The following is a 15,270-nucleotide window of genomic DNA, read 5'->3' as shown; positions in this document are numbered from 1 at the left end:
CCCCTACGGAAAAAAAAACTCAAATATAATTCTCAAATTTGGAAAGCCTTAATTTCCACGGGGGTATTTTCGGGGGGGGGGGGTATTTTCCGCGGGGGGGGGGGTATGTTCCAAGGGGAATTTTCCGGGGGTATTTTTCGCGGGGGGTATTTCCGCAGGAGGTATTTTACGGGGGCATTTTTAGGGGGGGGGGAGAAACACCTAGAACCAAATTTGGCAATGTATTTCTTCTTGCCTGTGATTTTGTTTTATCTCCCACCCTTTCTGTTTCTGTTTTTGCCATTATTTGCACAAGTTCATTTTAGTTCTTGGACTTGGAATTTTTTTTTTTTTATCGACCATTTTTATGCTTGATTGGTGTTTCTTTTCTTGATGTATTATTTGTTTCTTTGTTTCGCTTTTTCTGTTGTTTTAGACATATGGAGCAAATTCGGCTTTATTAGAGCTTGGGATACCCTTTTGAAAATAAATATTATCTTATCTCTCTCTTATCTCACTAGATAGAAGGGCTTTAAATTTATAATTGGTTCCAGGAGCCAATAAAGCACTTTGTTTTATAACCCAGCTCAGGCCTATAAGGTCTGTCTTTGTTCCAGTTTTGTATTTAGGTTTCATTGACTTATGGGATGCTAAGATGGATAATGCTAATATTATTTTGTAGGTATATATTTTTTGAATAATTTTACTAGTAGGCATGTGTTTCACAAGTTTTACCTAACGTAGGGATACCACAAAAGAGCTTTATGGTCAATGGTGCCATTTCATTCTGAACTAAGGCGGGGGGGCTAAGCAACCTCTGTGGGGCCCCTAAATTGGTCGGCTCACAGTTGTTGAAGAGCAATATTTCTTAACAGTGGTTAGCACAGGCCTCTCCTAAAATCAACTAATAATAGTAAGAAGCAATTTAAAAGGGTTTAATAAATAAAGAGAAAACTTAAGATGGAAATTAATTTACAGTTTTATTGCAACACTGAGAACCGACAAGGTCTCATTTTTTTAAAGATATTTTTTAACTATGTATTTTGTATAGTTTGATTTTATATAACAATTCTAATATATTTAAATATATTTTCTAACCATAGTATTGAAATCAAACATTTTCGTAAGAGCCTTTTCACGAAATATCAACATCCGATCTCTCATACTTCTCATTACCGATCTGTTCCTGTATGCCCATCTTGTAGTAGATGATTACTCCAAATGAAGAACAGTTATGCCAGTGGCTTTCTGAACATTAACAAACAGTTGGTAGCCAGGGTAGCCACCGAGGTTAACGTTCGTACCATTTTTGGTACGCTTTAAATAAAGCGGTACGTTCTACGTTACGGTTCTAAAAACGTTACATTTTTGTTACGTTTTGAATTTATGTTACAATTATGGGGCCTTGTGCACTAACTGGTGCACAACGCTATAGACTGTCAAAGGAATGCAGTGATGGAGAACCGTAAAGCGGGTAATTGTTAGCTAAATCGATCGAAGAGCTTGGTTTCTCATTGAATTAATAATATTTAAACTGATTTTTTGGGGGGTGGTAACCATTGAGGTGGTAAAAACTCGAGAAACAAAATTCATGAAATAACCATTTTGAATGCCAAATTTAACATTTTGACTGGAGGCAAAGAAGAAAAAGCATTAAAAACTTTCAAAATCCAATACGGTCTGGCTTCTATTAACAATTAAATAAAAAAAAAAGTTTTTAAACTGAAAGTAAGGAGCAACATTAAAACTTAAAACGGACAGAAAATATTCCATATATGAAAGGGGATGTCCCCTACTCAACGCCCCCTTCTTTACGCTAAAATTTTTATTGTTTAAAAAGTAGAGTTTTGACAAAAAGTCAAACTCTAGCGTAAAGAGCAGGGTGTTGAGGAGGAGTCAGCCCCTTTAATATGCCGAATAATTTCTGTTCGTTTTTTGTTTTAATGTCGCTCCTAACTTTCAGTTAAGAAAACTTGTTTTTTATTTAATTTCTGAACGTTTTTCAATTAATACAGGTTTTGAATTTGGCTCACTGTACATGAGTAATTAAAACGAAATTTGCGTATTCATTTTACTTTTTTTTTAAATAATAATAACCTGATAATAACCTAAGTTTGATTTTTGTTTCAGTTATTTAAGAATGATTTCTGAATCACAAAGACTGTTTAATTAGAATAATAACCTCTTTTAAAAGTTGAAAAAAAAACTAGCGTAAGAGCGAGCTATGGATGAGTGGCAACTCCCCTTATATACGTAATATTCCCTGTTCGTTTTAAGTTTTAATTTTGCTCCTTACTTTCAGTTGAAAAACTTGTTTTTTTTATTTAATTTCTAATTGTTGTTTAAGATCCTCCCACGTATCTGCTTCCCCCCACCCCCCCCCCCCCCTCCACCAAAAACTACCTTCTGAAAACGTCTTTATACTTCCCAATAACCAATGCTAATGTAAACAATGGGCAAATCTCATAACTTGCAGCCCTTCCCCCGGAGTGTGGGGGATTAGGTCGTCCTTAAAGACATAGTTATTAGATTTTGTGAACAAATCTATACTGAACAAAAGAGTTATCTCAAAATTTTGATCCGGTGACTTTGGGAAATAATGACCGCGGAAGGGGGCCTACTTGCCCTCCAGATGTTCTGGTCACTTAAAGAGGGCACTTGAACTTTTAATTTCCGTTCGAATGAGCCCTCTCGCAAAATTCTAGGACAGCTGGGTCGATACCATCAACCCTGGGGAAAAAACAACAAAAAAACAAATAAACACGCATCCGTGATCTTTCTTCTGGCAAAAAATCGAAAATTCCACATTTTTACAGATAGGAGCTTAAAAGCTCTACAGTAGGGTTATCTGATATGCTGAATATGATGGTGTGATTCTCATTTATGATTCTATTATTTTTAGGGATGTTTGCTCCTTTTCCGAAAATACGGCGAATTTTAACTTTTGATTTCTTAACTTTTGATGGGTAAAACTAAACTTGATGAAACTTGTATATTTAAAATCAGCATAAAAATACAATTCTTTTGATGTATCTATAGGTATCAAATTTTTTTTGTTTAGAATTTCGGTTACTATTGAGCCAAGTCGCTTCTTACTGAAAGTTCGTTACCACGAACTGTTTGATAATACGTCTATGGCTACTAGGAGCGCAAAAAGTCCGCTGTTGTACAAAATAGTGTTTTATTTACCAAGTCAGACAGAGCAGACAGGCAAGAAGTCACACACGACTCAGAAAAGAGTCAGAACAGATTCACAAACAGTCTCAAAGAAATATAGAGTGCATAATACGTATATATGGAGGGGATCACTGCTCCAGAATCACGTAACCGACATGTATAATCTTATTACTGATTCTGAGCACAATTACTTTATTGTGATGAAAGCTGGTCACCGTGGCTGTAACAACAACGCAATAAAAATATGTCGTTATACGTCAAAAAGGAATAATAAATAAAGCCTACTATTTATTGTTGTGAAGTACAGATATATTAGAAGCGGATTTTTTTTAATTGAGAACACTTTTTTACGTAATTTTTTTTCAAAAAAAAAAAAAATTATGTGTCATGGAATGAAGCCCACTATGTGTTGTTGTGAAGTACAGCTATATTAGAAACGGATTTGTTTTAATTGAAAACACTTTTTTACGTATTTTTTTCAAACTTATGACAACTGATTTGGGGCCCCTCATAAAATCAGGGTTGGACTATAGCCCAAGATAGCCCCCTCCCCTAAATGACGCCTCTGACTGTATATTGTTGTGAAGTATAGCTATATACTTCACTAGCTGCTATAACAAGGAAGCTGCTAAGTCTTGTTTATGCTGAGAAGGTATTAATAATAGAATAATAATTGCTCATTTATGACTAAAAAGTTCAGGGTATTAGCTATAGTAGTATACGTCCCTGTAGAACAGACTGACGGAGATACTAGTGCCTCGGATGAATTTTACTTACAGTTAAAGGAGCAAATAGACAGGGTCCCAGGTAGAAATATGATATTTTTACTGGGAGATTTTAACGCACAGGTCGGTAGAAATAGGGATAAATGGTATCCTATCCTAGGTAAATTTAGTGTAGGAAAAGAAAACAGTAATTGATACTTACTTTTGCAATTTTGTAGGTATAACAATCTAGTTATAACCAATACGGTGTTTGGTCATAAAATGGCTCATAAGTTAACATGGTATTCACGTGATCGTAAGACAGCAAACCTTAATGATTATGTTATAGTAAACCGAATACTGGCAGGATCAATACAAGATACTAGGGTATATAGGAGTGCCGTTATTGATGTTAAAAGTAGAGATCACCATCTAGTAGTGTCAAGGGTTAATTTAAAGCTGAAATACTGGAAAGATAACTACCTCCCAGGAAGTTATGATACTGGTAGACTCCAGGATGAGAATTTGAGAGAAACTTTCCAGGAGCAGTTGAATACTAAACTTGAGTTTAAAATTTGATAATGTGGAAGATGGTTGGATTAATTTTAGAAAAATAATTTGTGAAGTTGCTGAAGGTGTCTTAGGGAAGAAAGCTAGAACTGCAGATAAGAATATTAGTGAAAAAGCTTTATGTCTAATAGAAAGGAGAGAGGACTTGTACAGGAATCATATGAGTGACAGATCATATGAAAACAAAAGGAATGTAAAGAAAGGGGAGAAAGCATTAAAATTTTAACTAAGAAGGTGTGAAGTGAAGGCCATGGATAATATTGCCGAGGATTTGGAAGATATAGCTAGACGGCATAATAGTAAAATATTGTACTGGCATGTTAACAAATTGAGAGGGAGTAGTCAATCCAGAATTGGCCCAGTTAAAGATAGGAATGGGGCCGAAATTAGCGATAAGGAAAAAAATAAAGAAAGATGGGCCAAACATTTTGAGAATCTGCTTAACCGAGATAGAGTTGCAGGAAAGATATAGAGGAAAATGAAAAAGTTTGTGATACCTTGGATGTGAAGGAAGATTTACTTTGTGAGGAGGAATTAGCAACAGTATTTTCACTCTTAGCCTAATAATTGAGAAGTGCTTGAGTTTTCAAACACCTTTGGTCCTCAGTTTTAGAGATTATGAGCAAGCGTTCGATTCTGTTGATAGAAGAGCTTAAGTAAAGGTTTTATCCTTGCATGGTATACCAGACAAATACACTAAAGTGATTAGTGCTATGTACGAGAATAACACTGCTGTGGTTAAAGTAGGAAATGAGGTTAGCAGCTGGTTTTGTATTAAATCAGGAGTTAAGCAGGGTTGTGTTACATCCCCCTTTATATGGATTATTTTGATGTACTTTGTTTCAAGGGGCACAGGAAAGGCAATGGGAGACCACGGAATCAAATGGGGAGGAAAAAGTCTCCTGGACTTGGATTATGCTGATGATTTAAGCATCCTAGAGGAAAGTGTGAGCAAAATGAATGAACTTTTAGAGGTTTTGCGAGTTCAGGGGGCTAGAATAGGTTTGAAAATTAATGTTAAGAAGACCAAGTCACTAAGGCTAGGAATAAGTGAAGATGAAATGATGACGCTGGGGAAGGAAAAGATAGATCAGGTGGGCAGCTTCACTTACCTTGGTAGTATTATTAGTAAAGATGGTAGGAGCAGTGAAGATGTTAAAAGCAGAATAGCCAAGGCTCTGAGTGTTTTTTTACAGTTGAAAAAAGTTTGGAAGAATATGAAGATAAGTCTGAAAACCAAGGTTAGAGTATTAAAATCTACAGTGATAACAATTATCAAATAAGGCTCTGAAGCATGGGCGCTCCGAAAAGTGGATGAAGATTTGCTAGATGTTTTCCAGAGAAATTGCTTAAAGATTGTTCTTGGTACCCGACTGACTGACCGTATTTCAAACAATAAGCTATATGAAAAATGTGGTTCAATACCGCTCTCTAGGGCTATAATGAAAGAAAAGTTGAGGTGGCTAGGGCACGTTGTGCGGATGAAGGATAACAGATTGCCGAAGATTGTTCTTTTCGGCCAACCGTCTAAGGCTAAACGGAAAGCTAAGGCTAAACGGAAAGCAGGTCGTCCTCGACTGGGGTGGGAGGACGTCATAAAGAAAGATTTAAACAAACACCAGCCCAGAAACATAAGCAGAGTAAGTGAGAGAGACAAAAAAGAGAGTGAGAGAGACAAAAACGCATACGAATATATAGATTCAGACAAACAAACCAACAATGACAGGCACTGAGACAAGAAAATCACTGCCCAGAGACCCATGCAAAGAGAGCGAGAGAGACAAAAACACATACCAATACTTAGATTCAGACTACAACCCGACAATGACAGGCATTGGGATTAGCAAACACTCGCCTAGACACATAGGTAAAGAGTTGTAAGTAAGTAAGTAAGTAACAATCTCTTTGCACTGGAAGAAGCAAACATCTGTCCAGACACATAAGCAAAGAGAGTGAGAGAGTCCAAAACACATAAATATATAGATTCTGACATACAAACCGACAAAAACAGGAACTGGGAGAAGAAAACATCCGCCCAGACACATAGACAAAGAGAGTGGGATATATAAAAACAAATGCAAATATATAGATTCAGACATACAAACCAACAATGACGGGCTTTGAGATATGCAAAGACCAACCCAGACAAATAAGTAGAGGACGTGAGAGAGAAAAAAACACATATAAATATATGAATTCTGACAAAGGAACCAACAATGACAGGCATTGAGATAGGCAAAAACACCCGGCCAGACACATAAGCAGAGGAAGTGAGAGAGACAAAAACACATATAAATATATGGATTTTGACATACAAACCGACAAAGTCAGGCATTGAGATAAGCAAACACCCGCCCAGAGAGTGAGAGATGCAAAAACACATGCAAATGTATAGATTCGGACATACAAACCAACAATGACAGGCATTTAGATAGGCAAACACCCGCCCAGACACATAAGCACAGAGAGTGAGAGAGTCAAAAACACATAAATATATAGATTCTGAGATACAAACCGACAAAGACAGGCACTGGAAGAAGCAAATATCCACCCAGACACATTGGCAAAGAGAGTGGGAGAGATAAAAACACATACAAATATATAGATTCAGACCTACAAACCAACAATGACAGGTATTGAGAAAGGCAAAAACACCCACCCAGACACATAAACAGAGGAAGTGAGAGAGACAAAAGAGAGGGTGAGAGAGACAAAAACGCATACGAATATATAGATTCAGACATACAAACCGACAATGACAGGCACTGAGACAAGAAAAAAACTGCCCAGAGACACATGCAAAGAGATGGAGAGAGACAGAAAAACACATACCAATACTTAGATTCAGACTACAACCCGACAATGACAGGCATTGGGACCAGCAAACACCCGCCCAGACATATAGGTAAAGAGATGTAAGTCAGTAAGCAACAATCTCTTGGGATCAGGAGAAGCAAACATCCGCCCAGGCACATAATCAAAGAGAAGGAGAGACTCAAAAACACATAAATATACATATTATGATATACAAACCGACAAAGATAGGCACTGGGAGAAGCAAACATCCGCACAGACACATTGGCAAAGAGAGTGGGTGAGATAAAACACATGCAAATATATAGGTTCAGACACACAAACCAACAATAACAGGCATTAAGATAGGCTAACACCCGCCCAGACACATAAGCAGAGGAAGTGAGGGAAAAAACAAATATAAATATATGGATTCTGAAAAAGAAACCAACAATGAGATAGTCAAACACTCGCCCAGACACATAAGCAGAGGAAGTGAGAGAGACAAAAACACATAAATACATGGAGTCTGACATACAAACCGACAAAGACAGGCACTGAGATAAGCAAACACCCACCCAGACACATAGACCCAGAGAGTGAGAGAGAGACAAAAACACATGCAAATATATAGATTCAGACATACAAACCAACAATGACAGGCGTTGAGATAGGCAAACACCCGCCCAGACACATAAACAAAGAGAGTGAGAGAGTCTAAAAACACATAAATATATGGACTAAGACATATAAACCTAAAGAGATAGGTACGGGGACAGGGAAACATCCGCCCAGACACATAGGCAAAGAGAGTGGGAGAGATAAAACACATGCAAATATATTGATTCTGACATACAAATCAACAATGACAGGCATTGAGATATGCAAACACTCGCCCAGACACATAAGCAGAGGAAGTGAGAGAGACAAAAAGAGTGAGCGAGACAAAAACGCATAAAAATAGATAGATTCAGACATACAAACCAACAATGACAGGTACTGAGACAAGAAAACACCTGCCCAGAGACACATGCAATGAGAGGGAGAGAGACAAAAAAAACATACTAATACTTACATTCAGACTAGAAACCGACAATGACTGGCACTGGGACTAGCAAACACCTGCCCAGACACATAGGTAAGGAGAGTGAAAGAAACAAAAACGCATACAAATATATAGATTCAGACATACAAACCGACCAAGATAGGCACTGGGGCAAGAAAACACATACCTAGAGACACATGCAAAGAGAGGGAGAGAAACAAAAAAAAAACACATAGAAATACTTAGATTCAGACTACAAACCGACAATGTCAGGCACTGGGAGTAGCAAACACCCGCCCAGACACATAAAAATATATAGATTCAGACATACAAACCGACAAAGACAGGCACTGGGAACAAGAAAACACCTGCGCAAGTTCTTTTCATTTTGACTTTATGCATCGTTACGTTGAATTTAGGTTAGACCGCTTATAGATGGCAGCACACCCGCTCAGACACACAGTCATAGTGAGAGAGATATGCAAAAAGTTGGGTTAATTTAGGTTCACTTAGAGTGGCGCCACTCTAAGTGAACCTAAGTTAACCCACCTAACCTGCATGTCCCTGTGGCAGATTTAATTTCATCTCTAGAGTCCTCTGTGCACAAATTTTATACATCTGTTTCCAACCCAGATGAAGTTAGGGCTAGTCTTATAGATACCCTTTACATCAATCCAAAACAGGTTGATTATCCCGCCATTAAAACAAAAGATAATTTGTATGACCTAAAAGTTCTATCAAATCTCCGTAAAGATTGATCCATTAATATGACTAAAGCAGATAAAAACAATTCTCTGGTTTTCATAGATACGACAGATTACGACACAAAAATTTATTCTCATCTAAATGACGAGACAACATATATGAATCCGCCCTTATTAGCAATGACCTAGGCATAAAACATGTAGTCCGAGAAATAACTGAAATCAGACTTATGATTAATAATAATATTTCCTTAAATAGGGACTTGGGGGAATATACGCTAAATGCTCTATGCACAAATTTAATTAAAAATGATCTTACAAAATATTTTAAAAAACCAATAGACATTAGCACAGAACCTGTCACAAAAAGACCTTTGAGGTTACAATAAATTTTCCCCCGCGGTAGCTTTTGCCAAAAGTCTTATGGTCTACCAGAGTTAAACAAGCAAGGCATTCCTTTAAGGCTTGTACGAAAGTAGCTTAAGTAGCTTGTACGAAAGCCCCCACATCCAATATTGGGAAATGGTTATGTACAGCCTTTAAACCTTTGCTTTACTCTCAAAAATCCTATATATGAGTAGTGATGTACCTATTGAAATGAACCCTACAAGGAAACCTACAAGCCTGGGGCATGGCTATAGATATATAATTTACCCGGTATATGGTATAGTACAGTCATTCATCTGTTACTAGGAACGATACATGAGTTACCAGACGGGTTCCAGTGCCAACACGCATTTTTCCGAGGCAAAAAGTCCGATAATGAATTGAAATCAGACTTAAGATTAATAATAATATTTCCTTAAATAGGGACTTGGGGGAATTTACAGTAAATGCTCTATACACAAATTTAATTTAAAAGTGTCCTATAAAATATTTTAAAAAATTATTAGACATTAACACAGAGCCAGTCACAAGAAAACCCTTGAGCCTAACTGCCACAAAGGCTAGGTCACCAATAAGAACGTACTATTAAATTAATTTCCTTCCATATCATTGAATCGCCTTTTTTTAACTCACTTTTTATCAGTCCTGTCCTGGTTGAACTTCGCTGAATTAATGATGCTAGGACTGCTTTGAAAAATTTTTACTTTTTGGTTTTGTTGGTCGCATGTTGTTGTGAGTCTTTTTTCTTTCATATATTTTTGCCTTGCTGAGGGTGGCCCTTGGACATAGGGCCGAAATATTCATTCAAATTATCTCCACTGTCTTGCAAAACGATTTCCCTGTTGTTCTTCGTATTTTTGTTGTTTTTTTACCTCCACTCCTTTTATTTCTTAAAGACCCTGACCTGAGATTAACTTACACAAATTTTGCGCCGTAAAAGGCGCCGTATTTTGAAATATATCTACAAGACAAATGAGGTCCAGAGGAGTTTTTTTTAAGACTCATCACTTTGCTAAACCCTGATTAACAAGATTGAAAAAAATTGGCAAAATGTTCAAGAACTTGAAAAAAAGTCTTATTATCAAACAGTTCATGGTAACGAACTGTAAGTGAGGAGCTATTCGGCCCAGTAGCAACTGAAACGTTAAAAAAAAACTCTGATAACAATTAAAACATAAAATATTTAAGATACATTAATTGGCTTTTTATGTTAATTCTAGATATATAAAATTCATTAAGTTTAATGTCACATCTCATAAGCGACGAGTCTGAGAAATTTTGCCTGATTTAAGATTAAAGGGGAAAAGGCCCCCAAAGAGTCAAATGATCTTTATGAAAATCACACTATCAGATTCAACATATCAGGGAACCATACTATAGAGGTTTCAAGCTCCTATTAAAAAATGTGGAAATTTGAATGTTTTGCCAAAAGAAACATCACGGATAAGTGTTTACTTTATTTTATTTTTTTTTCCACAGGAGTAATCATATCAAACCAATGGTTTTATAAAAATAGAAGAGGGCTCATTTGTACGTAAATTAAAAGGTCTAGTGTCCCATTTAAATGACAAAAAAGATTGAAGGGCAACTATTCCCCCTCCCTTGCCCCATTTTTCCCAAAGACGTCCAATCAAAATTTTGAGCTTGCCACTAGGTTCACCAGATTAGAAAAGGTCCAGTAACTATGTCTTTTGGATGACATGCCCGCTCTTATTGCCAATAGGGAAAGGGATCAAGCTCTGCAATATGCCCATTGTTACATAGTACTTTTTTGCTGAGAAATATACGGATATTTTTCGGGGGTGTTTTCTCAGGGGACATTTCCCATTGGGAGAATATTCCGTGGGGAGGTAGTTTCCAGGGGAAATTTTCTGGGGGAATTCTTATACAGGGGATGGAAGGGATGTAAGTTAAGTAGTTTCCCCGTTGTTTACATATACTATTTTTCATTGGGAAAAATACATAAATTATTCAGAGGGATCTTTTAATGGAGGGGGAATTCCCAAGGGGAGAATTTTCTATGGGGCAAAAATTTTCCGAAAGAATTTTCTCCGGAGGGTGGAGGGGTATTTCCTGACATGATTTGCAAAACGGTCAGAAATTAAACAAAAAAAAAATAAGTTTTTTCAACTGAAAGTAAGAAATTATTCCATATATAAGGAGACTACTCCTTCCTTGACCCTTGCATTTTACGCTAAAGTTTGACTTTTTGTCACAATTATTTAATAAAGACTGCTTAAACTCGAGAGCCGTTAGACTTGAATGAGAAGTATTTTCAAAGAAATTTAAAACTTTTCAGCTTAAAAAGTGAGATTCAAGGAAGGGGGAGCCCCCATCTTTTACGGAATAGTTTATGTTCGCTTAAGTTCTAATTTTCTCTTTACTGACAGTTGAAAAAATGTCTTTATTTTTTTTATTTAATAGGTTAAAGTCCCACTCAAGTTACTGGGATTGTATTTCTTTTAACATAGAGTTGACGAAAACAGACTCAAACTTAAATCAAGAACACATAATTGTTTTTTCTAAGTTATAAACCTGTCTCCTTTGTATTTTCTAAGCCTTTGAAATACAGAAGGAGTAGAGATAATAGCTTGAAAGCACCTTCCTGAATACCTTTAAAGTTTCCTTGAGACGAAAGATGTGTTTGTATTTCTATCATTCTGCTTTTAAGATGCATTTTTATTTTTAGGTCACCTGGGCGGTGCTAATCAAGATCACCAACGCTATTAAGTTGCTGATGTACGGTATATGATGAAAGAAAGTTGGCTTTTATTTTCAGTTGAGGCCTTCAAAACCATGCTAATCAAGAGATGGCTGAGCATTACTGTGTTTTTTTTGTTGCTGTTCTTTAGCTTCGTATACCTCAATCAACTTTCAGCGACACCGCCAATAAAATTCAGGAATGTAGAATGGCCCAGAAACACATTCTACATTCTTTATCAAAATGCTACATTTTTTATCGAAGTTAGTGGTAAACCAGATTTATCATACAGACAGATATGTGCTGTTGAAGCTGCAGTTGCAGCACACATTGGCTATCCCGTGATTGTGTATATGACTGGGTATAACGGTACTTCGTTCCCATGGATGAAATCCTCACCAAATTTATATGTTAGAAAATTGAACCTAGATGAGCTTATGTTGAACACTCATCTAGAGAATGTTTATGCAGATAATGATTTCATGGACAGTCCTATAGTTGAGCATATTTCCGATTTGTCGAGAATAGCCTTGTTGAAAAAACATGGTGGCCTATACCTTGATATTGATATGATTCTTATGAAATCAGCACTAAACTTTGGTTCGTTTATGTTAAAAAATCAAGGGAATGGTGTTCTCAGATTCGATAAAACCTCGCCTCTTTTGGCAAAAATCTATGAATTGCTTGGTAATGCTAAATATAACCGCGATGATTACACACTTCTTGGTGCAAAAATAATTGAAAAGGCCGTCAGTGAGGTGTGCTACTTGAATGATAATGATTTTCGAAAGGCAGAAGAAAAATGCCGTATAAACTTTGTTGATAATAAACTTTTTGCGCCGGTTGCGTGGTTTGAATTTACGAAACTATTTAAGGAAGATATAGATCTTGTTAATTTCCGGCCAGAGGTTATAAAGAAAGCTGTGGCCTTTCATTTTGCCGGCCATATGACAAAAAACATTCCTGTGTTTAAAAATGAATCCTCTTTGTTCAACGAAATTGCGAAAAAATTCTGCCCAAAGATCTATAAAAGTTTCCCTGAGGTGTATTAGTCATATTTAGATTTCTAACAAGGATATTAATTTGTTTTCTTATATATAATGAGCAAACACATTAAGAAATTTGCGAGAAGGGACTGCCTCTCACAGAAGCTACGGGTAAGGGGATTAGACTCCCTATTTAGCATCAAAACAAGGATTGTATTTTCTTTTTTTCAGAAATATCGCTTTAAAAGTACAATTAGGACTAATTCAAAACCTGGTTTAATATTCATAGAGAGTTATAATACCGGGTGCCATCTCAAACTGTTGCCCTAAAGTCAAAGTCTGTTCAAAGAAAAACGAATTATGCATTTTAATGTTTGGAAGCTTGTTTTTTAGTTTTTTGTTCTAGTGTTTAACTAAAGTGGCTTTATTGACTCCTTATGCATATTTCGATCCAAAAACCTTCAGCACACACGCCAGCAAATCTCTTCAAGCAACATTTCTCACATATGTGACTTCCCATCATAAGAGTCCCCACCTCGTAGCTTCTACTCAACATGTATCTTTTCATATTACAGTTACGTCACAGACAAGCAATGGTTAGAGATCACTGCACCGGCGTTGCCAACTTGGTACTATTATACGCGTTTGGTACAATTCAGAGGTGCTGGAACAATGCGGTACATTTGAAAATTTATATATAATACAACTTTTCCAGTACATTTTGGTTTTACACGCTTTATTCTGACTTGGATATCTGTTCAAGTCTTAGCTTATCGAAAATTTTCTTCTTATTACGGCAAATATCAGATGTTCAGATGGTATAAATTAATTTCTTGGTATAAAATGATTTTAATGCAAAAAACGGTACATTTATTTCAAAGCTTTGCCAACACTGCACTGTACTATACACTTATGACCGAGCAGCATAGCACTCTATCATCTGCTAAATCATAACGCCAGGGAGAGCTGAAGAGCTTATGTCCTGAGACAAGTACAAGTAAGTAAGTGACAACAAATAAACGTTAACCACAAGACTCTCTGTTATGTAGTTGTCATCATTTACATGTCTGCTCTATAAACCATCAGGCTGGCAAAAATCAACAAACAAGCTTCACTAAAAAACAACATTTCGACTGTAAAATTTTACACATTGCATATTTTTTCACATACACAACCACGTGTGTGCATAATTCCGTACAACACACCTCTCTAACAAACATTTTACATCACTAGCACCTTTATATATTTTCATATGTGCCCCGTTATAAACCTTTATATATTTTCATATGTGCCCCGTTATAAATCTTTATATATTTTCATATGTGCCCCGTTATACACCTTTATATATTTTCATATGTGCCCCGTTATAAACCTTTATATATTTTCATATGTGCCCCGTTATACACCTTTATATATTTTCATATGTGCCCCGTTATACACCTTTATATATTTTCATATGTGCCCCGTTATACACCTTTATATATTTTTCGTATTTTAATTTAAGTTTAAATAATTGATTCTTATTTACCTCTTATTTGTGACTTAATTTTGTTACCATTTAAAATTAGTATTGTGTTTCAATAATGTTTCAGGTTTTATTGATGACATGTAAAATGAATACTGCTCTTCAGAGTACGTGATAGTCTCTTGAAAATAAATATAATCTTTTCTTATCTTCTTAGCTGTAGACACCTCATTACCGGTTTGACCAAGTTAGTCTCCATTAGATAATTTACTAATGCAAGAATTCTACACCTTACTATGCAAACATCCTATCCTATGCAAACATCCTATTATGAAATAAAGTAAAAACCCCAAACAGTTTTGTTTCAATTTAAAGTAAAGAGTGACATTAATACTTGACATGGATCATTTTGATTGACTTTGTCTTCAGGAGCACAGGAAAGGCAATGGGAGAACATGGAATCAAATGGAGAGGAAAACGTTTCCTGGACTTAGATTATGCTTATGACTGAATCACCCTAAATGAAAGTGTGGGCGAAATGAATGAACTTTTAGACATTTTGCGAGTTCAGGGTGCTAGAATAGGTTTGAAAATTAATGTTGAAAAGACTAAGTCACTAAGGCTAGGAATAAGTGAAGATGAAAAGGTGACTTTGGGTAATGAAAAGATTGATCAGGTGGGCAGCTTCACTTACCTTGGTAGTATTATTAGTACAGATGGTGGGAGCAGTGGAGATGTTAGAAGTAGATTAGCAAGGGC

The 15,270-nt window shown here is 36.3% G+C and overlaps 1 protein-coding gene across 2 annotated transcripts; it reads left to right on the top strand.

Annotated features, from left to right (window-relative positions):
* Positions 1-538: 538 nt before the first annotated feature.
* Positions 539-14,681, top strand: LOC148952702 (lactosylceramide 4-alpha-galactosyltransferase-like). 2 transcript variants are annotated; one of them, XM_089087367.1, is made up of 2 exons: positions 539-657; positions 12,049-14,681. In XM_089087367.1, exon 2 carries the CDS (start codon positions 12,108-12,110, stop codon positions 13,110-13,112), a length of 1,005 nt encoding a protein of 334 aa, XP_088943493.1. In that variant the 5' UTR covers positions 539-657; positions 12,049-12,107; the 3' UTR covers positions 13,113-14,681. The 2 variants fall into 2 exon arrangements, with proteins under 2 accessions (XP_088943493.1, XP_088943494.1); XM_089087368.1 differs by having other exon boundaries at positions 570-661.
* The last annotated feature ends 589 nt before the right edge of the window (positions 14,682-15,270 follow it).

This window comes from Artemia sp. Qi Xiang Cuo, chromosome 4 (assembly GCF_049724085.1).
Source record: "Artemia sp. Qi Xiang Cuo chromosome 4, ASM4972408v1, whole genome shotgun sequence".
Classification (NCBI taxonomy): Eukaryota; Metazoa; Arthropoda; class Branchiopoda; order Anostraca; family Artemiidae; genus Artemia; species Artemia sp. Qi Xiang Cuo.
Note: the sequence above shows the minus strand (reverse complement) of the source record. Positions and strands in the feature narration are given on the sequence as shown.